General features: G+C 45.7%; 1 protein-coding gene across 2 annotated transcripts in view; it reads right to left on the bottom strand.

The window, feature by feature from the left end:
* The window catches only part of NIM1K (NIM1 serine/threonine protein kinase), a 340,964-nt gene that overhangs the window by 101,136 nt on the left and 217,002 nt on the right, over positions 1-22,826 (bottom strand). For both annotated transcript variants that reach the window (XM_085640716.1, XM_085640715.1), the window contains exon 2: positions 21,536-22,793. In XM_085640716.1, the coding sequence (XP_085496842.1) occupies positions 21,536-21,836 (301 nt within the window). In that variant the 5' untranslated portion in view covers positions 21,837-22,793. The remainder of the gene's footprint in view (positions 1-21,535; positions 22,794-22,826) is intronic.

Here is a 22,826-nt window from a genome sequence, read left to right as displayed (position 1 = left end):
GAGACTTTGTGTATAGCGCGCCCTCAAACCCACCCCCTGGGAGGAGCCATCGATCGATTCGAAAGGCCGGGTCATCGTGCAGTCTATAGGTACATTGATTAATGGCAGCAAGCTGCGAGGCCCAGTAGTATCTTTTCATGTCGGGAAGTCCGATGCCCCCGTCGAACCATCCCAGTGTGAGCTTGTGTGTGGCGATGCGAGGTGGTTTACCGTCCCATAGCAAATCTCGCACGGTACCCTCCAGTTCTTTAAAATACGATGCCGCAACCGGAAGAGGAGTGTTCTGCAACATGTACAAAAGACGGGGGAGGGACATCATTTTGAATAGGGCAGCACGTCCCAGGAGGGTCAAGGGAAGTGACTTCCAGTGTTGGACATCGGATTTAAGGCGCGCCAGTGGTGGCCGGAGGTTGGTGTCATAAAATCGCGTCAGATCTTTAGATACCCAAATTCCCAGATATTTGAAGCCTTCAGCGGCTTCCGCCAACTGGCAATCCCGGGGAAGTCGAGGTCATTGCCCGCTAAGAATGTAAAGCACCGACTTGGCCCAGTTGACCCGGTAGCCTGAGAATCTGCAAAAAATATGGAATATGGCCATCACCACATTAAGAGACTTCGCCGGGTAGGCGAGATAAAGCAGGATATCATCTGCATACAGTGATATGCGGTCCTCCCACCCGTGTTTCCCTTTAAGGCCCCGAATAGCAGGGTCATGCCGGATCCACGCTGCGAGAAGTTCCAGAGCCAAGGGAAAGAGCAGCGGTGACAGGGGGCAGCCTTGCCTGGTGCCTCTCCCCAGAGAGAAGACAGGAGACTTCCGATTGTTTACGACCACTTGCGCCAATCGTTGACTATATAGAAGACGCACCCAGTTGATAAATTCCGGACCGAACCCCAGCTTATGAAGCACCACAAACATGTAGGGCCATTCAATAGTGTCAAAGGCCGAAGCGGCGTCTAGCGATACCACTACGGCATCCTCACTGAGCGTACCAGCCCTACAAAGCACTGCATGCAAACGTTGGAGGTTAAGAGACGTATTTCTGGCCGGCGTGAACCTGGACTGATCCGGGTGCACCAAGTTGGGAAGGACTTGTAACATACGAGTGGCGAGTACTTTTGCCAGGATCTTGGCTTCACAGTTGAGGAGCGAGATGGGCCTGTATGAGGAACACAGGTCAGCGCGTTTACCCGCTTTGTGGATTACAATAATGTTAGGGAGTCTGTGATCCTCTGGAAGAATTCCTACCTCTTTACTTTCTCTATACATGGCAGTGAGAAAAGGGGCAGTCTTGCCAGCCGTTAACTTAAATAATTCTATAGGGGTCTTGTTTGGGCCCGCCGCTTCCCCCCCCCCCGTAGATCATGAATTGCCTTCTCCACTTCGATTACTGTAATGTCCCGGTCGAGATTGAGACACTCCTCCTCTGTAACAACTGCCATCCGTATGTCGCATAAGAGGGTAGAAGCCTCTTCCTCCGAGTAGGTCGTGCTGGAAGAATACAGGGAGTGGTAATAACTACCAAATGCATCTGCGATGTCTTGCGGAGCTGTGAGTCGGGAGTGAGAACTAGTGGTAAGTTCAGCCACCACCCGCCGTGCCCCCTCTCTGCGATCTAGCTAGGCTAACAATTTGCCTGCCTTATCGCCTACATCATATATCCTGCTACGGGTAGCCCGATAGTGCGCCTTAGCCGCGTCTGTGGCAAGGTCTAGGAGTTCCTTGGTTTTTACGCTGAGCTGTTGGCGCACTTCTTCCGAATCTCGCGATCTAACTGCCTGTTCCAGTTCAAGGATCTCATCCTCTATGCGTAAATTAGCTGCAGCCTTCTCCTTTCGCTGCCCTGCGATTTGTCCCAAGACCACCCCACGGACGACAGTCTTGTAGGCCTCCCAGAGTGAGATAGCGGAACTGACGGACCCGTGATTTTCTTGAAAATACAATTCAGTTTCAGACAAAACCTTAGGGGGGGTTGTGAGATACCACGAGTTGATCGGTGCCACCCGGCTGACCGAAGGCTCTCCCACCTCCAGTTTACACAGAATTGGGGAATGGTCCGATATGCCCCTAGAAAAGTGTCGTATTTCTTTGACGGTGTGGAGATGATGTGTGAGTGTAAGCACATAATCAATACAGGACATGGTGGCATGGGGACCCGAGATGTGTATATTGAAGTTCCGCTGGGTGCAGGCACTGCCAGACATCCACTAGTCCCATTGCACCTAAGAAACTGTAGATCAGTTTGCGGGATAATGGCAGGTCTTTCTGGGGCCAACGGTCCAAGGAATCTGAGACTATGGAATTAAAGTCCCCGCCGATCAGTAACCACCCTTCTGGCAAACCCAGAAGCAGGTCACCGAGATCAATAAAGGCCTGTGTATGGAGGCCCGGAGGGATGTATACTGAGACCAGGCTAATGGAGGCTCCCTCCCAAGACCCAGACAGATTTACGAATCTACCCAGCGGGTCCGTGCAGACCGTATCAATCGTTAAGGGGAAGGATTTACAAAGGAGGACACCCGCCCCCCGGGAGCCGGAGCTGAAAGCAGAGTGGGCAGCCAGCCGAAAACCCCATTGTGACAGGGCCCTACAACTGTTGCCCAGCTTGTGGGTCTTCTGCAAAAACACGACATCCGGTGAGTGGCGTTTCAGGAATTGGAGGACCACCCCTCTCTTTAGTCTGTCCCCCAGCCCATTCACATTCCATGAGAGCAAATTAAGTTTCTGTTTACCCATAGTACTCATCACTCAAGTTAAAAAATACAATATGGCCCGGGTAAGAGCACGATAGGGGGGAAGACAAGGAATGAGGATATACTTTTCCTAGCACCGTGATCCCTGAGGGTGTAGCCAACGCCATGTCTGCAGCAATTTGTATCTGTATCCAAGATAATAAGACATGCCCACACAACAACAACAACTCAACCAAAACACAAAGAAACTCCCCTCCCGCCCACCCTCCAGATCCAATACGCATCCCCCAAAGCTCCCCTCCCTGCTCGACGGTACCAAAACTTCCTGCCCCCCAAACTAGCAGAGTGTCTATCGCCCACCCTTCCAAAAACCTACAGGAACGTGCAGCCCAACCGAGCACTCATAATTGAGAATTTGTTTTACTGATGTTAGCATTGATAGCCTATCGGGCTTATGCTAAAAGCGTTGGCAAAGGCCCATAATATACCCACTAACGCCCACATATGTAACAATGACAAGGTCGAGGAGATCAGATCAACAGAGCCATTTATAACAGTCCGGCCTAGGTCGACAAAAGTCTGGCGCTACTGACTGAGTCAGCTCCAGCCCTGCAGCCCTCCATCTTAACGGAAACTGTCAACCATCCAAATGAAATTAATACAGACCAATTATTCGACACCACCCGCTGCCTCGTTCCTGTCCTGGTGAGGTGAGCCACCACCTGTGGCCCGGGCGTCTCCATCCATCCTCACACCCCGAGCCTGGTTGTTACGGCGGCCTGCCGTGCGCCAGCCCTCCAAACAGTCCCAGGTCTCCTCTGGGCTGGTGAAGAACCAGGATTTCCCCTCTGATTCCACCCTCAACTTGGCCATAAACATCATAGCATATTTCAAGTCCTTATCCCGGAGCACTTTCTTCACTTCCAGGAAGCTCCGTCGCTGTCTCTGCACCTCGAGGGTGAAGTCCAGGAAGAAGGTAATGCGACTGTTTTGGAATTCCACTGCGGGGCGGACCTGGCCCACTGTAGGATGACATCCCTGTCGCGGAAATTGAAGATCCGAGCAAGAAGTGGTCTCGGGGGGGCTCCAGGCCTCGGCCGTCCCCCTGGCACCCGATGTGCTCGCTCCAGTGAGAAGAAATTTGAAAGTCCCTTTGGCTTGAGGTAGGTAGTGATCAGCTCCTCCACGAACAGGTCTGCTGAGGGCCCCTCCGCCCGTTCACGTACCCCAATAATATGGACATTGTTGCGTCTGGAGCATCCCTCATAGTCGTCCAGCTGGGCTTCCAGTTTCGTAGCGTGAGTATGTAGCTCCTCCATCTTCCTCTGCAACTCCGATGTGTCTTCCACAAGAGAGGTCGCCTTGATTTCAACGTCCTTCCAGCGTGAGTTCATTGAGCGCATGTCTTCTCTGATAAGGTACACCTCAGTGGACACCGTGTCGATACGCGACTCCAATGACGTGCGGACTGTGGTGATGGCCTCAAGGATGTCCTGTAGCGTTGGTTCTTTCTGATCCCACCGGGCTCGGCTTTATCGGTCACAGTCGACCCCCCTTTGGGGCTCATGCCGGGGGCTCCCTCCCAGGCGTACTTCGTCAATTTGGCCTGGAGGGCTGCCTTCGGGCTGCCGCCCCCGCCATGTTGGCTGCGGATCCCACCAACAGGCCGGGCCGCTGCAGGTGTCAGATAGTACAAGTGACAGCCAGCGGAGAAATCACCAAAGTCTGCCTGTCTGCGCTGTGCCGACCGATCGTAGGAGGAAAGCAGGCCCCCGATATCCTGGGCCTGGGGTCCCCTCTAACACCGGATGGCGGGCAGGTGCACCCCACGTCCACGCCAGAAGTGCGCCTCGGCTCTGCACAGAGGTAAAGGTGGGAGGGGCGAGAGGCCTATACCAAAGGCGCATTATGGCGGGCGTCAGTGCTCTCGTGTGGCACACTTACTTGTTAATGGCAGGGCGGGGGGATATTTCCAACAGGTGGTTACAACAGCAGCCAGGCGGGGAAGTCTTGTATCCGGTACACAGCAATTCACAGCCACTCCCAACCATTAGCCTCCTCAACCATGCAGGCGCGTAGCAGAGCCAGCGGCACTGTGGCTCTGTGATTCAGGCCCCGCGCCCCTCTTAGTGTGTATAAGCACCAGGTATATTCCCCACCATCAGACGTGCAGCCCAGCACTGATCTGCTCACCTTGTCCGCGCGGCGTATCCGTCACCCCCAGGCACTTCAGGAGTTGGGTACACTCCCAGGGAGGCCAGCGCTGCTACCGGCGCTAGTGTGATACGCTGTACCTGCCAGCCTCCCGGGTCTCCAGGTCACACTCCGCCCCCTTGTTCAATGGAGCAGCGGCGCCAAATGGATGATGGCAGTCGCAGCCTGGGCCAGTCCGCCAGACACGTCGAAGAGCCGTTTCCGGGTGCTCCACTACTCCGCGATCGGAGACGGCTGTCTTGATGATCACTCGCCGACGACGATTTCCTCGGTGAGCAGACCGTGTGGCCACGCACTGGCCTCAATCCGGCGCGAGGACGGAGATCCTGCCAGTTGGGTTCTACACCTCCGATTCAGCCGTGGGCAGTCTCAAAATGTGTGGCAGCCCTTCCGAAGTGCAGTCGGCGTTATGAGAGCCCCATTCCAGGCATTTAGGTACGGATTTCAAAGCGGAGCCATGCCCCAACTGATTTAATTAATGATCACACATTAGTACTTTGGATATGGCTGTCTGTCAAATTAAAATACATTGCTACAAGTTCTAAAACAATACAAATTAGTTCCCAGGGCAATATTTTCCAGCTGTAACTGATTATGTGAAAATGTTTTTCAGTTCATAACCAGGGCAACAATTCTCTTATTTTATGCACGACTCATAAAAATGCTTTTGATAGTAATATGCTGAGAATTTTTTTTTTAAAAAGCGTGTTTAACAAAGATTTCTAAACTGGCTTGTTTTTTGGCAATACCTTGTTTTATTACATACCTATAATTTACATGTACCACATCTATTTGATCAACATGCTGAAGTATATAGCTGAAATTTAGAAGTTTGTATGCCACACAGGCATGCCTGTCAAGGAAAGTTGACACATGGCTAGAGAAACAACGAAACCATATCCTTCCCATTTTGCCAGGGTGCCAGGTGTGTAAAGAAGTGTAAATGTGTTAAATAAGGTGAAGATAAAAGCACCCATTTGCTTTAGAGAAACTATGTGGCTGCAGTTGTCTGTAATAATACCATCTATTGTTGAGTATGTGCACCAAAACATTATCAAAACATTATCATTTTAGGAATACAGACAAACCTTTTGGTTTAGTCTGTGAAATCTTATCTAAGAAACTTCCAAGGAAACTTGGCTTATGTAACTATGGATGTGTCACATAACAAGTGAAATATAATCCAGTGCTTAACAAATCCACAAAAAGAGTCTTCCTGGTCAAACAAGAACCAAAATTAGTAGCTAACAAAATATTAATTTTAACAGCTAATATAACAACATTTTCCTAGGCCAGCAAGTACTCTGCAAGGTAGTTTAAAAGTAGGCAAGACGATATCTTTGATATTCAATCTGAATGAAACAGTATCTTAGGCACTTGGACACCAATAGTAATTATCAGAATGTATTCCCTATATCACAATAATGGGGACTTCCAGTAATGTTGTGACAGGCGGCTTCCTTTTTTTTTTTATGATTTCTTCAGCTTGTGAAGGACAAAAATAAAGGATACTTTTTAAATTAAATACTAATACTATTGATTTCAAAGATAAAATTTCATAGAAATGCACTTTAACAACTAAAAACAAGAGAGCAAGAACCTAATCTAATTCAGATAGCCTAAATATCCCATAACATAAAAAAATACACCATATATTAACACCTTTATAATACGCAGCATTGCTTTTTCATAGGGATCTGAACCAAGCACACTAAAGGGCATCAGTAACAGACAATGTTCAAGACAAGAGCATTAAATTGCCACAATAATAAACAATAAAGTAGATGTTTGCATTACTAGCAGCATAACTTGTGAATGACGATAAAGGCCATGCACTGTATTTCCCAAAGAACACAACGGGTCATCAACTCTTAAAAAGTAATTCATATTGACATAGACAAAACAGTAATCGAGAACAAAAGAGAAAATATGAGCTTAGGGCAAATGTAGCATTCATTGACCAAAGTTTGTAACATGTAGGAGGCTGGCTCTCTATTTAGTGTCCCACAATTAAGTACACTGTGGTGGGTCCCTTACTGGTACAGAGAGGTTACATTTGATAAGGAAAATGCTCCTTTTGTTGTAGTGTGGGTGGGCAGCTATTCATGTGTTGTACTCACAGAGGCAATAAATGAGATACACACTTAAGAATAAATCTGAGACCAATTTATAAAACATTAAATCGATTGTTATGTAATTTTTAAGACCAAGAACACAGTTCTAATGTAAGTACTTTTGGAGTTACAATTTTTCAAAGTTCGAAAAATATATTACTTCTGTGTGCAATATGCAGCATTGTAAACAATTGGGAACCAAGCATCTGCAATGCAATAGGTCTCGCATTCACGCTACTTTGAGCTATTGGCATTGTAAATGACAATGCCTTTTATTTATGTTTTTAAAACCAAAACATAAATAAATGGTATTGTCATTTAAAATGCCAATAGCTCAAACTCGCGTAAATGCGAGACCTACTGCATTGCAGATGCTTGTTAAACTCAGTAAAACTGTCTGGGAATTGATAAAACCTCATTAGTACAATTTTATTACCCAAATATAGCAACACGAAACAAAAAGGTCCAGCTTTGCTAGGGGCCTTTCACTGCACAGCAACATGTGTCACTGGATTTTGAGTAACTTTTGAACCCTTTGAGCTAGAAACAAAAAATTTTTTGATTCAAACCTGCAGATTATGTGCAGACAATGGATTATGTGGCAAAAGCGACAATGCTATAATTATGTGGAAAATCGCTACATCCGCCGATCGCATAATTCCAGTGGCCCATAGCAGACCTCAACAATCAAAGCTGCGTTCACCAGCCTTCCAGCCACCTGCACTCGTCCGGACTCCTACTTGCACACATGCCACACATAGGGAAAACCAGATCTGGCAGGCGTGCCTTCTCCCACATCGCTCCTAAAGTGTAGAATGATTTACCACTACACATAACAACCTACTCTGAAAACCAAGCTTTTCGAGTCAGGGCTGGCTCTAGGGTGGTGCGACCGGTGCCATCGCACCGGGTGCTGGCTTCCTGGGGGTGCCGTGTTTGCAACTTTATTATGCTTCTAAAGCACCTGCTGCTGCGTTCCTTTCCTCCTGCAATTACAGGCCGCACAAAAAAGTCAAGATAACTCCTGTGATTAATGTTCTTCCTGGCCAGAGATCAGAGTTTTGTGTAGTTGAGGTTTTTGACTTATGTGAAGGTAGCACAGAGGGTTAATATGCTTGCTGCAAAGAACGTGTACCAAATAGATTACAGAGTGCATTTAATGTAAACAGATCGGCAGGTTACTGCTTTTAAAAGAGCCATCCTTTTGTTACTTGCAATTCATAACTTAAAGCCCTAATATAGAATAGTGAGGTATTAACTTTCATTATAGAACTGCACACACTCTGCAAAGTATAGAACATTGATTAATGTTGCAAAAAAGGTTAATTTGGGTAGAAATGGATTCTTATTATTAAAGAAAACTCCCATCTATGCTGTTTCTTTTTCGACTCTGAGTTTGTATTTCTCCACACCAAGCACTCCTAAACTATACTGCCTACCAGTATGGATGACATGTGACCCCTACACTTTTAGTCCTTTGGCTTATGTAATATTTCCTTTACACTGATTTACACAAGTATGATTGATTGTCTGTGTAATGTGTGTGTGATGCAAAGTGCTTTGACATACTTTACTGGTATGAGTAGCGCTATATAACGAATTCAATGCATCTGAGAGAGAGTAGTTATGGAGACTTGGTCACTGTTAAAGGGTGCTAGTGAGAGAATCCGTGGTGGAAGTGGTCATGGGGGGCGCCAACTAACATTGTCGCACTGGGCGCCACCAGCGTTTACGCCGGCCCTGTTTCGAGTAGTCCCACTGTGCCAAGGGCTTAGACTCACAGCTCGGCTACAAGATACCCTCCCGGGTGACAGTGCGCGCTACAAATCTGCCGGGCAGGCCTGCAATACATTTAATGGGGCAAGACCAGCGTTTGCTAAAAGGACTGATACAGTTTTAATTAAATGGGTCCAGTGTTTCTCAGCAGGCCATGTTTCAGAAGAGGGAATTTACTTTTACTGTGGAGTGGCACTACCCTGTGAGGGCATGTGTCAACAGAGGAGTACCAGCAGACATTTTGAGAAGTTTTAGAAGGAACCAGGTCACAAAATATTATTCCGGCCACAACTAGGTCTGCACGAGCATCTATTTCCAAATATAAAGAGAGAAAACATGGCAGGTCCGGCACGTAGCGCCATCTAGCGGTACAGCCAGGTTTTCTGCCTCAGCATTCAGAAACAGAAGGTTTAAAAAAAATAGAAATACATTTTGCAGCGTGGGACGCTTAGGGGGCGCTGAAATAATGTCTTCCTGCCTCCCTCTTCTGACATCCTCCAGTACCAGCCCTTCCGAACGGGGCGCATCTGAGGTAGGCGCTATACTTGTAATGGGCACTTCACCGCGGGGACAGTCACTATGTAATAAACAGGGTTATTACATTTATTTCTTGGCATAGCTTCAAAGTCTGCATTTCTTTAAATAGAACAACGCCTAAACTCCGTAGCCTGAAAATAAATGACGCCAGGACAGAAAGTGGAGTTCTAGGCAGGTGTGCCACGCACCGAATGGGCAGCCCCTGCACCGCTTACAGCGTCACGTGACAGGTTTTGTGCAAGCGCAGCGCCAAAGCCCAATAAAGTGCTGAATCAGAAAAATAAGATAACAGGCAGAAGAACTGATGAAAGCAGGATTGTGATTGGGCAGCAGTCTTCATGGGACCTAAAGGTGATGTAAAGACACCATGTTTTGAAGGGAGTGACACCGCTGCAGAGTCCACGCGCGCTCAACCGCATCTTAGGAGGTCTCACTTTTTATTAAGGAGATCCCTACACCTTGACACACACACATGCTTTAAAGGGCGTCACTGCAGGCTAATTTTAACCTGTCAGTGTTTCATTTCCCTATTTTATGCTGGCTTGGCTTAAACTAAAGCAGTAATGCCCTGTCGGACGAAAACCGTGCTACGCTTACCAAAGACGACGAGTTTTCAAAAGTTCCCCAGTGTGAATCGCCGAACCGCCGTGATATCGTGTTAGTGAGTGCTGAAACATGGCTTTCGTCCGACAGGGCGTTACTGCTTTAGTTGTAAGGAGGCTGGGTCTGCGCAGCAAAGCGAAAGTGAAAGTGATCGCGATCAAAGCGGCCGTGCGGCCGCGAAAGTGAAAGTAAGCGCGGCGCGCGCGCCCGCGCACATGCACTGTAGCTCTAGGCTGGCCTGGTAGCACTTTTTGGAGCCCACATACAAAATGTCTCTTCGAGCCAGCGCATGCGCTGGGCTCAGCGAGACCTAAAAAGTAGAAAAATGCAATGCTTTCACAAAGGTCACCTTCTCGTTTTAGGTCGATGTTGGCACCAGGTCCAAAGTTCCAGCAGGAGAAGTTCAGGAGCATCCCGGTTTGGCCGGGAGCAGAGTGACGAGGGTCTTGGAAGCTGGGGCGCAAAGACAAAGGAGGCCACTTCAAAAAACAGACTGCACTGGAGGACTTACATGTAAGTCTGGTGGGTCTGCTGGGAAGGAGAAGGTCGTAAGGGCCTGGGGACCATGGGAGCACAGTGAGTTTGTCGTTACCGGGGCCAGTGGGGCAGGATTCAGAGTAGATAGTTCAGGTGGGCGTCTAGAGGTCCTCGAGGTCAGGAGCAGGCAACTTGGAGAGGCGATCTCGGGACAGCTGGACCACTCAGGAAGTGGGTCTCAGGGGTCTCGATCTCCCTCGATGACTGCTTGCTTCTAGGGTCGTTGGAGTACGGAGTAGACGCTTTTTCACTGTGCCTCGGGTATTGGTACGCTGCGGCTCCAGAAGATCCTGGGGTCTACAAAATTGGCGAGGATACATATCTGACCCTCCGGAGCTGTTGTACCTTTTCTCGCTTTGGTTTTGCATCAAGGTTGTCGGGGAGTAGCAATTCAACAAACCAGACTTCACAGGTTCGGTGCCTGCAGTGTGCAGGCAGGGGAGTGATACTTTCACTCCAGGGAGCTTCTCGGCGATTTCTTGAAGGCTGGGTGAGTTCTGGGGTTCTTGGAGGCCTCACAGTCGCAGAACGAGACAGCATACCACGATTGACGAGTCTTCCACACAGCAGGCATAGTTGGGCGCCAATTTCTTCTGCAGTAGGGTGTCAGACTTCAGGCAGCTCTTCTTTGTCATTTTCCTTCTCTTGTCTTTTGAATCTGATGTTCAGGTATAGGGTACCACCTAAATACTGAATTTAGGGGCATTACAAGGGGAAATAGGTAGTAGCCAATGGGCTACCTAGCTTTAGGGTGTCTACACCCTCTAGTGAGCAATTCCAGTGGGAAGGGGCACTACTCTAACCCTGATTGGCTGTTTCTCCACCATCCCAAGATGGTGGAATTTCATGAAAGGGTGGTGTAGGCTAAGAGGGTACCCTCATCAAACTAATTGTCCCACCTTTCCTCCTGCCAAAAAGTGGAGCAGGAACGGGGGCATGTTCTCCCCCACTATCTGCAGGTTCCTGGGTTGGAGTTCAAAGGTGGCATCACCTTTGAAGCTTCCCACCAAGGAAGACCATGCTGTCCTGGAGAAGGTGTGAAGCACCTCAACCCAGAGCAGGCTTTGTCTATGTCCTCTGAGAGTGCTTGCTCTCACCCCATGAGGTCAATAACATGTATGGCGGTGGCAGAATGGCGAAAACAAGTCAGAGACCACACCAGTGCTTGGTAAGTTTTCAGGGGATGCTCTGAAAGGGTCTCCTGTGTTAATGTATTAATAAATCCAATACTGGTATCAGTGAGGATTTATTAACATAAGATGTTTGGTACCAATCACCTTAGAAATCAGTGAAGCCATCAAGAAGCCAGAAAACTTGTGTTATAAAGTATCCAGTCCATGTACTCTTTATGGCTTCCTTATTCACTTACAATATCTCAGAACCGACTGGACATTGTAGGAGCATATCTGCTTATGCTGATATGCGCACACATAGGATATAGTGCACCCTGTCTTAGGGATAAGGCCTGTATTAGGTGTGATTTACCTATACCTTATACAGTGTAAGGGGGCACGGCACACAAGGCTGTGTGTCATGTTGACCCTTCAGATTTCTCTGCACCAAGACACGCAGTCTGCAATGGCAGCATGCATAGTCTTGATGAGGGGTCTCTGAGGTGGCATAATACATGCTGCAGCCCGAGGGGAAACTCTCCTGTACCCAAGCCCTGGGTACCAGGGGTGCCACTTACTAGGGACTTACCAGGGTAGCGGAAGTTGTGTCAATTGTGGTACAGTGTTTAGGAAGGAGATCTGGCACTGGAAGCCTGGTTAGCAGGGACCAAGTGCACTAACCGTAAGAAAATCACATCAGTCATGAGGCAAAAGGTGAGGGCAAACTATGTCAAAAGAGGCACTTTCCTACAGGACACATGTAAAAATTGGCCAATAGCAAATATAATTTCAGCAGAGCAAAGTGTGAAAATTATATTTAAGGCGGTGGCCTGATTCTCAAAGCCATTTAGCTATTTTTCAGAAATAAGAAGCATGATCCGCTTTCTCTTTTAAAAACGGAAAAGACAGTAGTGTAGAAAAGCGTACCATGGAATGTTTGACATTTATTTTATTTTATTCATTTATTTATAAGGTTTTATATTGCGCGAACGTGACCCACAAGGGTATCAGAGCGCTTTACAGTATACAGTATAAAACATAAAAAGATGCGGTAGTGTACAAGCATTTGGTATTCGTCATTACGTACAAAAGAGGTATGTAGTATATGGATAACATAGGTGACCTGTAGCCAACAGAACATTGCACTATAGACAGTTATTGAGCATTAGGTGGTTGTGATAATAAACATACTTATATATTCTCCTACAATCTACCATAAGTATGTGGTATATGGATAATATAGGAGACCCGTGGCCCACAGAGCATTACACTATATACAGTTAATGGGCAATACGAGGTTGTGATAATAAATATACATATAATATTCTCCTTCAATCTACCAGGGGTAGGCAGTGATATGAAGAACAAATAGGTGACTCGATGTCAGCATAGAATTAAGTCTTAGGACGTGAATTTATTAGTTAGTAGTATTTTTACTTCTTTTTTGAATGCGGTAAAGGAAGAGATTCCACGTACCCCTGGAGGTAAGGAGTTCCAAATCTTTGGTGCAATCCCTGAGAAAGCTCGGCAACCAGTTCTCTTCTTACGGAAGGATTGTGGTTTCAGAAGTAACCTACGCGCACTTCGTAGTTGTCTGCATCCTCCGGACCTTTCAAGCTTTAGAGCTAAGTAAGTGGGTGTATTGTTATGTAGTGCTTTATGGGTCATGCAGGAAACCTTTAGGTGTATTCTTGCCTCGTATGGCAGCCAGTTCAGAGTTTTCAGGGTCGGAGAGATGTGGCTATTTCTTTTCGTACCTGATATCAGACTTGCCACAGCATTAAGTGATGCCCTCAGCGGAGCCAGCTTGTATTTGGGGAGACCGCAAAGAGTGGTGCTTCCATAGTCTCATCTTGGTAGCACTAGGGCTTGCACTGCTATTTTTAGGTTGGCCTGAGGGAGGAAGGGTTTGAGTTTCCTTAGTATACTCAACTTGTGATTAGCTCCCTTAGTGGCATTAGTGATGTGAGTTTGCATAATCAGGTGTTTGTCTATGGTGACTCCTTGGGATTGTGCGGAGTCAATGATGAGGGGAGCACAGTCAAAGGAGGTTAGGTGTTTCATTAAACCACAAAAAATACTTAAATAGACCAACGTGTGGTCAGAGAAAAGAGTACCTAACTGCGAAAAGGGAAGTATCTTGTGTCAGGAAATATGTCTAACTCAACCAGAAGGTGAGAAAGGAAGCAATTCCTTTTTGTTTAGTTACACTCACACACCCTAGTGGTGTCATGCTTCATCATCGGGTCACCCCGACGCCTACAAGTCGGGGTGGGCTCAACCACAGTGTTGGGAGCTCTTATGATAAGTGAAGATCAGGGGGTTTAAAGATAAAAAACCTCAGTTTTCCCTTTATTCTTGGGTCTGTCAGGGTTGTTAAAATTCTTGAAAATCGGGTCAATGGGAGTGTTATGGTCCAATGCCCCTAGTGCCAACATATTTCAGTCGGCCATATAGGTCCTGGACTTTCTTCAGGGCAAGGGTCATCCACCCTGGAAAAAACAGAGAAGGGGAGTCCCTATCCTGTCAGTTAATTAAGGGCAGAGTAGCTGCTACTTATGTGAATGTAACAGATAATTGATCTGTCATGCGTGGTTCTTTATCTGTGAAATACAAGAAACAAAGACAGACACCACGCAACATTATATAAGCACATTTCGGTAATTACGTTATGCTACTTCCCATTTTAGTGCGTTGGCTGAGACCAAACTTAAATAAATGTCAGGTGAGTGTGCAAATAAATTTTCTCAATCTCATCCAACTTGTGCCACTCACATCGCTATCTGTAACACAAATTTGCTATGTGGCAGATTATTGTGTGGTGGCGACTTTGGTTAGGTGTTTCAACCATAGGTCTATCTTAGGTGTGTGATTCGGTGGAGAGATGAGAATGAATTTAGTTTTTTGGGTATTAAGCATGAGGTGCTTGTTAGTGAGCCAGATTTGCGTGTTCTGTAGAATAGCGTTGAGGGAAATTAAGTCTTCTGGAGTGAAGATTTTCAAATACAGTTGGGTGTTGTCCGCATACAGATTTTTAGACTGCATGGTCGTAAATCTTTGTTTAGTGCAATTTTAAGCAAAAATTCCTAAAGCCAAGAAAACAAACCTCCGATATGCAATCTTAAAATCAAGTCCATAATCTGATTATGCAAGACAACGAACAGGTCAGGATGGATGTCTATTGACCCTATCCACTTTGCAAAATATTTTACAGAATTTGTAGTAGATACATAGGTAGCGCTGTGAGCGGGAAGACGAGAGAGGAGTTGGCCTAACGGTTGAGGCGGTCGAGCTTGAATCTGGGGAACCGGGTTTGAGTCTCTGCAATGACCCTGAATATTCTGTGATTTTGGGCAAATCACTTAATCGCCCCGTGCCTAACAAAAAAATTAATGTGTCCTCATGTAACGCAACTGGTGCTATGTAAAGCGCTCTGATACCCGATCAAGTTCGCGCTATATAAAACTCCGTAAAAAAAAAAAAAGACTTACTAAATACTTCTCATTTATTAGCTGTTTCAATGTAAGTCATCTTAACTAGAACAGTTAGTTATAAAAAAGGATTGAGATCAAGGCTAGTGGCTAGTGAGCACATAGTTACATTTAATTTTACCTTAAATTAGCTCTAAGGGACTCCCCACTCTAACCCCCCCCCCCCCAGCTAGTGGTCGAAGTGGGCGGGATCGGCAGGGCACGGCGTGCCCCTACTTCTTTAATTCCATGGATTCCGTTCCCCTACTTTTTTATTATGAACATGCGTCCCAGGACGGCAGGAATAGCCAAGGCCTAGAGATGAGGCTTGGCGTTTATGGCCGTTCGGGGACGGGCGGGTGGGCAGAGAAGAAAAAGGACTCTTTCCTTCTTGCCCAGAGAAGACAAGCACAGTGTCTGCTTCTGCTCTGCCGCTGGAAGCTGATCCCCTATCTTTCTTCCTCTTATTCCCTCTCATTCTGTGTAGCTCCTCTTCACTTACTGAAAACCAGGTCTTCAAGAAACGGTTCTCACCCTCTCTTTCCTCCTTTTGTTTATTTGTTCCCCTGTGAAATGGATCCAAAAAAGAAAAAAACTTTTGTTGGAAATGTCGTCTTTTTTTTTTACATTTTTCTATTCCAAAGTTCAGCTTAGGGAATAAAAGGTTCAAAATATGAAAAATAAATAAATAACTACCTAAAGCAAGACAGAGTAGTCGCAAAGTGGCCAGATTGATTTTATGTGCACCCAAACACATCAGCGTCACTTGACAGAGTTTGCCATGAAGCGCTACTTTTATTTTCTTGTCTTTCATTGAACAGCATCGTTTTACCCGGGTGGAAACGTGCACCAGTCCTGGAGGTACTGCAATGCCTGATTGATGGGTAGTTTGTGTACTGCGGCTCTGTATTCATGGATGTGGTCTTTTTTAAAAGCAATGGACATTAAAACGGGTCTCTTCCTGACCTTAACCTTAGAGGCAAAAACACTCACTGATTTCTGATTAATGAGTGTAAAAGCGTTAAGGTAATCATGTTATTCCTGCTTACAATTTGACATGCTTTACTTCATCTTGCATTCCCTATTAGTGTTTGCATTCTCCAGGATGTTGTTACTTTTTTTTAGGCAGCATATTACTCATGTCTAGTGTGTAATTTGAATCCAGTCGCATCCAGGGGTTTCGAGCGGGGCACAATTGTGTTGTAGTTGACGGCAGTGTGAGTTTCTCTCAGTGGGCAGAAAGGTGTTCAGGGGGTGAGAGGATGTGGTACTATGGCCAGATCAAGAGAATTTGGAACTGGGGAACCAGGTTCAGCCTTCATGACCAGTCCACCAGTCCACTCACCAGAGGGAGCACATTCCCATGCTAGACATTAGTAGGCCCCACAAGGCCTTGGAAGCCCTGGTTTCTTAGCACCGGTAGATGGAACCTAGTGGTGGCAAATCTGGGTTAACCTTGAAGGCTTGTCCACCACAATCCATACTGAGGTTCACCTCCAGTCTAGCGGACAGACTATGAAGCAGCACACCCTAGAGCGACAGTGACTCTGTCACTGAGATCACGGGAACCTTGAGAAGGGTTGGCTCTAGGGCGGTGCAACCGCACCGGGCACTGACTTTGCGTGGGGGCATCGTGTTTGCAAGTATATTGATTCTAAAAGCACTTGCTGCCTCTTCCTGGTCTCCAGCAATTTTCAGAAAACAATTAAAATGTAATGATAACTCTGGTGAATAATGTTCTTCCTAGATAGAGGTCAGAGTTTTGTCCAACGGACGTTTTGGCTCATAGAAAGGTAGCACAGAGGGTTAATGTGCCTGCTGCAAAGAACATGTACCATGCAGATCACAAACTGCACATAATGTATATAGGTCAGTGGGTTACTGCTTTTGTCAGAGAGAGCCTTTTGTTACTTGCAGTTTATAAGCTAAAAATACAATCAGAACAGTGAGCTATTAACTGTCATCTAAGAGTGGCATAAAAACTGCAAGGTATAAATTAGAGCGTTATGGTTTTTTGCCCCAGTCTTTGATTATCCTAATGTTGCAAAAAGTGTTCATCTGGATAGAAATCAATTCTGATTGTTAAAGAGACCCTCAACCATGGTATTATGTTTTAAATTCTGATTTTGTGTTTCTCCAGATAAATCACTATTAAACTATACCGCCTACTAGGATGGTTGTCATGTGACTCCTACACCTTGTAGTACTTACGTAACATTTTCTATACAGTGATTTACACACGTATGATTGATTGTCTCTATGTAATGTGTGTGATGTAAAGTGGTCTGAAACCCTACACTGGTATGAGTGGTGGTGTAAATCAAATTGAATGCATCCGAGAGTGTGGTTATGGAGACTTGAGGGACACTATTAAAGTGTGGTAGTGAGGAAATCGGTGGCAGAGGTGGTCATTGGGGGGCACCAACGAACATTGTTGCACAGGGAGCCACCAGCGCTAAAGCCGGCCCTGCCCTTGAGGCCAGTCCGCCTCACCCATTGATACCTCCATTGGCCTTGTTTCAGCAGTAGTAGCTGCATCTCATCAGGGATCGGCAATGCAGGATTTGCACGCACCAAACGAAGTTCGCAAACTTCACAGTCACTCTGCTTCATGCACAAGCACTTTTAACATGTGCTGCCTGCTTTGGGGCACTGGAATTTACAGTAAATGAGTACAAAATGACACCGCAGTGTTGACTAAATTATGCAACAAAAAAAAGGTTGCAACGTAATGCAGTATTTTTTCTGATACTTTATTTTGACATTTTTACACATGCTAACAGTCTCTGGAAAGATTTTGCCTCAGTGTAACATACAAATGCAGCAGTGAGAAAGGTGATCAGTCAACCTTTGCAAAGGACTGTCCACTTCGCAGCAACACTAGTCATATTTTTTTAGTAACTTTTGATACGTTTGAGATACTAACAATTTATTAGTTAAAATTGTCAGATTATACAGCAGATGTAGCATTATGTGGCGAGTAAGGCAGAGCCATAATTATATGGAAAACATTTACAAACTAGGATATTTTGCCATTCATGTTTGAACGGCTCTTGTGGGAAAAGGGAGGAGAAGTGCTGATGACAGAAACTCCATGGCTTGTACTTCCACTTTTAAGTGTATCTGGGACCAATAACTCATATTAAACCCTGAATAATCATGTGTATCCATTGGTTGAATTTGATAACATTACGAACTGTAACTGGTCAGTGAAATGCCAAATACTAAACATTTGAATGTTTTGCGCATTCTGGCCACACCTCTGACCCCGCCCACTGATCCCAACTTCGGGTTATTCCAGCCCTCTCATTCTCCACCTACAGTTCCCCTACTTTTTGTTCCCGTCTTCCGCCACTGCCCCCAGCTGAAAAAGATACTGAACAGATCTGGCATTGGCAAGTAAATTCTGTAAATCATGATGACATTCTAAACGAATAGCCTTGATAATGACCCTTGAGGGCATTGTCAGAAGTCTTTTTATACACAAGCCTTCAAGAGAGCTCCAATCCCACCTCCGATCGAGAGCAAACAATTCTGCTCCATATAGGATTTGGGTATTACTTTCCTTTATACTGATATTAAGAGTGGTTCATGGACCAACTAGCATTAAATGCAACAAATCTTTTTAGGGCATTTACGTAACCCAATATGGAATATATCAGTGATGAAAAGAGGGTTGACCAGTTCAGATTGGAGTTTAAACCCAGATATTTACATGAATGCCTGTGTTTTAGAGGTTGGTTGTTTAGATATCGCTAGCACATTAGTCTGTTTTACCAAAAAGGTCAGCGTTTTACTTTTGTTGAATTTCAATTTATTCTGTCTGCAATAGTCCCCCAATACTATGATTTTTCTTTACAGGTCAAATGGGTTGTAATCTAGTAAAATTAAATAATTTGCATACATTAAGCATGCAACATGATAATCAACAACTTTTGGTGGAAAAGGAGTGTCTACTTTTTATTGCTTCAGGAAAGTCGTCCATTTTGCAGACTAAACAGAAAGGGTGCAAGAAAACAAGCTTCCTGTAAAAAAATGTCAATAAAGAACTAGCTTTCAAGTCAAAATCCCCTTCCCATTCAATTCAATCCACAAACAATAATGGGAGTGTAACTGCTGAATCATATACAAAAGGCCCGCGGGTACATTAAGGTCAGGGTTTGAAGTTTGCTCCAGAGATTACATTTTTTCGCTGTTAGTGTGGGGACTGGTGGGCTCAAGGAGTAATATTCCGGGAAAAGTGAAGCCAGGTTGGAGGTCACGTGGATTCCAACGGCAACATTCATTTGACCCAGGCAGATAGCAAGATGGGTGCCAGACCGAATACGTCAACTGAGACACAGGAGACAAATAGCCAGTCGGATCCTTGCCAAAAGGCGGCCATTTTATAAGCACTTTACATCTCAGAAGAGGCATTCCTCCCATACCGCTGTACCAGAGCTGTAGAAAGCCTATTTTAGGTCCAGCATCAGAGCGCATGTGCTGACTGCAAGCCCTGCTGTAATCAGTCCACAGGAGGGAAATTACAGCTGCTGCTTCCCATTGGCTGACAACTCTATTGAAGCTTCTTATTGGCTGTTGCTCCCAAAACATCACTTCCGTTTTTAAACCAGGAGCACATGCCAATTACAATTTTCTTGTATGTTAAGTTTTAGCTGGTCTATTTATTTTCTTACAAGCACCTCATTCCAAGTCTTCAATTCCAGCTCACTAACCTGCAATTATTTTTTTTTTAGAAGAGCACCACGTCGCATCTATGAGGCCTTCTTGTCCCATCCGAATGGGCTACCATCATATTTATAGGGAGATGTGGCCAATCATGTTACGCAAAAATGGAAAACCAAATCGAGTGTTGCTTCTTGATCAGAGAGAGCATCTCGATGTAGAAATACCATGAAATAGCACACATCGATAAGGTGTCTAAGTATGTCAAAAGTCGTTACTTTCTTTGCGATCCATAAAATTCCTACCACACAGTGTTCTCACACTTCCGATAAATACGATAACCCACTTGTGTGGCTGGGCCTAGGTTTCACCACTTTACTTTTTCAAAGGAAGCACCAGAAGCATTTTCTTCTTTAATGGCTTGGAAAACCTGTTAATGTAATTTGCTCTGCAAAGGAAATGTGGTGGACATCAACAGGTCGTTCACTGCATTGAAGCAGGAGGTAATAGAAAATCTACAAATATTGGGAAAATATTTTTGTAAACAATATTTAGACACACTATTTATGTCAGATGATCTTTCTGACTCATCTACTCTGACATACATTTCTACCACCTTCAAACTCCCACATTATGCTCATATGGTTACATTACGTCTCAATTATTGCAACTAAATAGGGGTTGGTTTGCCAGTTATCATGTTTAAGAAATTTCAGCTATCAGAAAACCACCTCATCATTGACCAAAATCATTTGGACCAAATCTACTCAGCAATAAAGTCCTCATCATACATTTGCTGCTGATAAAGAAACACGCTGGAATCAAGATGCATTGCATAACTCACAATGTTTAGAGCACTTCAGCCGTACAGCTGTCCAAGTACATATTGTCCATCCATGAGAGAAGTTAGCTTTCACTCTGTGGGAACAATATATTTTCAAACCTTCTCCCTATGGAACTTTCTTCCACTCCACATTAGATAAGAGACAGATCTGAAATTCAGAAGGGCTCTGAAGGCACTACTGCGCCACATGAACTACGGCAGTAGACATCTAATAGTGCCACAGATGATCTCATCGCCTTCCGTTTCTTCACATTCCCTTCTAGAAAAGGCTTTGGAGAGTTCTGAACACTCAACGGATTACCATAAATAAAACAGCCTGTAATGTAAGTGAAAATGAGTGGGCTATTAGGAATCATTCACAAGGAGTCAAAGGTAGAATCGACAGACGTATCTACGCAAAATCCTTTCCTGAATTCAGTGTGCATGTTAGTGTTAATGAGACTCTGGATAGAGACTGTAGGTTTGTTAAGTCTTTTAGAGTTGTTAAAACTCCAGAGTACGTTCAACCGATCACACTGGCCTACTGTGGAGGGTATCGGGTAAATTCGGATTCCATGATGCATCCACCCTGGGACTCTCCGAAAAGACAACTAGCAGGTATGGTAATCAAATTGCACTTTTATGCAATTTGGGTATGTCTCCACTGGAAACTGGACTCAGATTCTTCATAAAGCTAAATTAAGAGAATGCTAGAGAGCAAACATTTGCCAACAGATGTGAGCAATCGGCAATGAGGGGAAATTAATGTAGTCATCACTGAGCCATCAGCCAATACTACGCCATAACAATGCATCTCCTGTTAAGAATAATGAGATAAACATAAATCTAAAATGTGCATATCTGGTGGTATTTTGAGGAATGTCTTACCAATATAAATACAATGCACCTAATGTAGACATAGCTCATCGACAGAGTGTACGTCATTTTATGTAGAACGAGGAGAAATAAAATGGCAAGCACCACACATACCTTTGGTCAAAGAATGGATTCCAAGCTTCACTTGGGAGAAGTTACCACTTCCTATTTCCCCTCTGACTCTGTAAAATCCAATTCTTTTTCCCAGGGTTAACTCCTTCACCACCTTTTCATCCTGGGACATGTCCTGGTTGAGCTTCTCGAAGGGTGTCAACCGGCGCGGCTTGCCCTCCTCATCTTCGCCATAGCTCTCCGTTCGCACGTAGTCCTCCAGGCTGTCCTGCTTATGCCACCGAGCATAGCGCTGGTTTCCTATGCTACCTCCATTCATGTACACTGTGGTCATAGACAACATCAGGGTGCCTTTGGTACTTAGGCCCCTATAGTCAATGTAATAGAAGATGGTCAGTGTGGCCAAGTGGCGTTGGAAGATGGTCAGTGTGAAAAAGTGGTATTGGGAGATGGTCAGTGTGGCCAAGTGGCGTTGGAAGATGGTCAGTGTGGCCAAGTGATGTTTGGAGATGGTCAGTGTGTGTCCAAGTGGCGTTGGAAGATGGTCAGTGTGGCCAAGTGGCGTTGGAAGATGGCCAATGTAGCCAAGTGGCGTTGGAAGATGGTCTGTGTGGCCAAGTGGTGTTGGTAGATAGTCAGTGTGGCCAAGTGGCGTTGGAAGATGGCCCTTTTCTCGGGTGAGAAGGAGCTTTGGAAGAGCAGATGGCACCGTAATCTTTATGGAAGGCCTTGAAAATTGGGGTTTAAAATTGATTCAACATAGTAGTGCTGCTTGTCAGTTCCATAAAACTCACTTAAATAACTCACATTTAAAAGATGGCTAGCCTGGCAGGCACATACTGTCTACCTATCTAAATCGCTCCTTTCGGAGAACAGCGCTGGCCGTGTGCAGGTTCGGGCGCTCTGTCCATCCGTACAGGGCAGCGCTCTGGACAGCTGTCCTTGCGGGAGAATCGCCAAAAGCCTCTTCCGTTCAAGTCCCAGTCCAGAAATCCGCGCGTTGTTTATTTCTGGACTACATTTTGTAGGCTGTGAGGGTTCGGGTCGATGGCAGTGTCTCCGCTCTCGCGCTCAGGTGCGTAGTCCCTCTTCCCGCTGCCGTCCGTGTTCATTCCGCCGCCTCTGAGGTCAGACCCGCTGCCGAGGAGCCCGGGCTGTGCGCGCAGAGGAGACGCGGCTCACAGGGACTAGGGCGCGGCCGGATTAAGCGCTCGCGACGTCACTGCAGCTCACCTTGATTTACACAAGACGTCTTGATGAGTTGGAGCCCACTTGAACGTTGACCAGGGGACACGGTAACCTAAATGATACAAGAAAAAAAGTAGATGTTTGT

This window comes from Triturus cristatus, chromosome 2_1, assembly GCF_964204655.1.
Source record: "Triturus cristatus chromosome 2_1, aTriCri1.1, whole genome shotgun sequence".
Classification (NCBI taxonomy): domain Eukaryota; kingdom Metazoa; phylum Chordata; class Amphibia; order Caudata; family Salamandridae; genus Triturus; species Triturus cristatus.
This window is presented reverse-complemented; position numbering and strand designations above follow the sequence as displayed.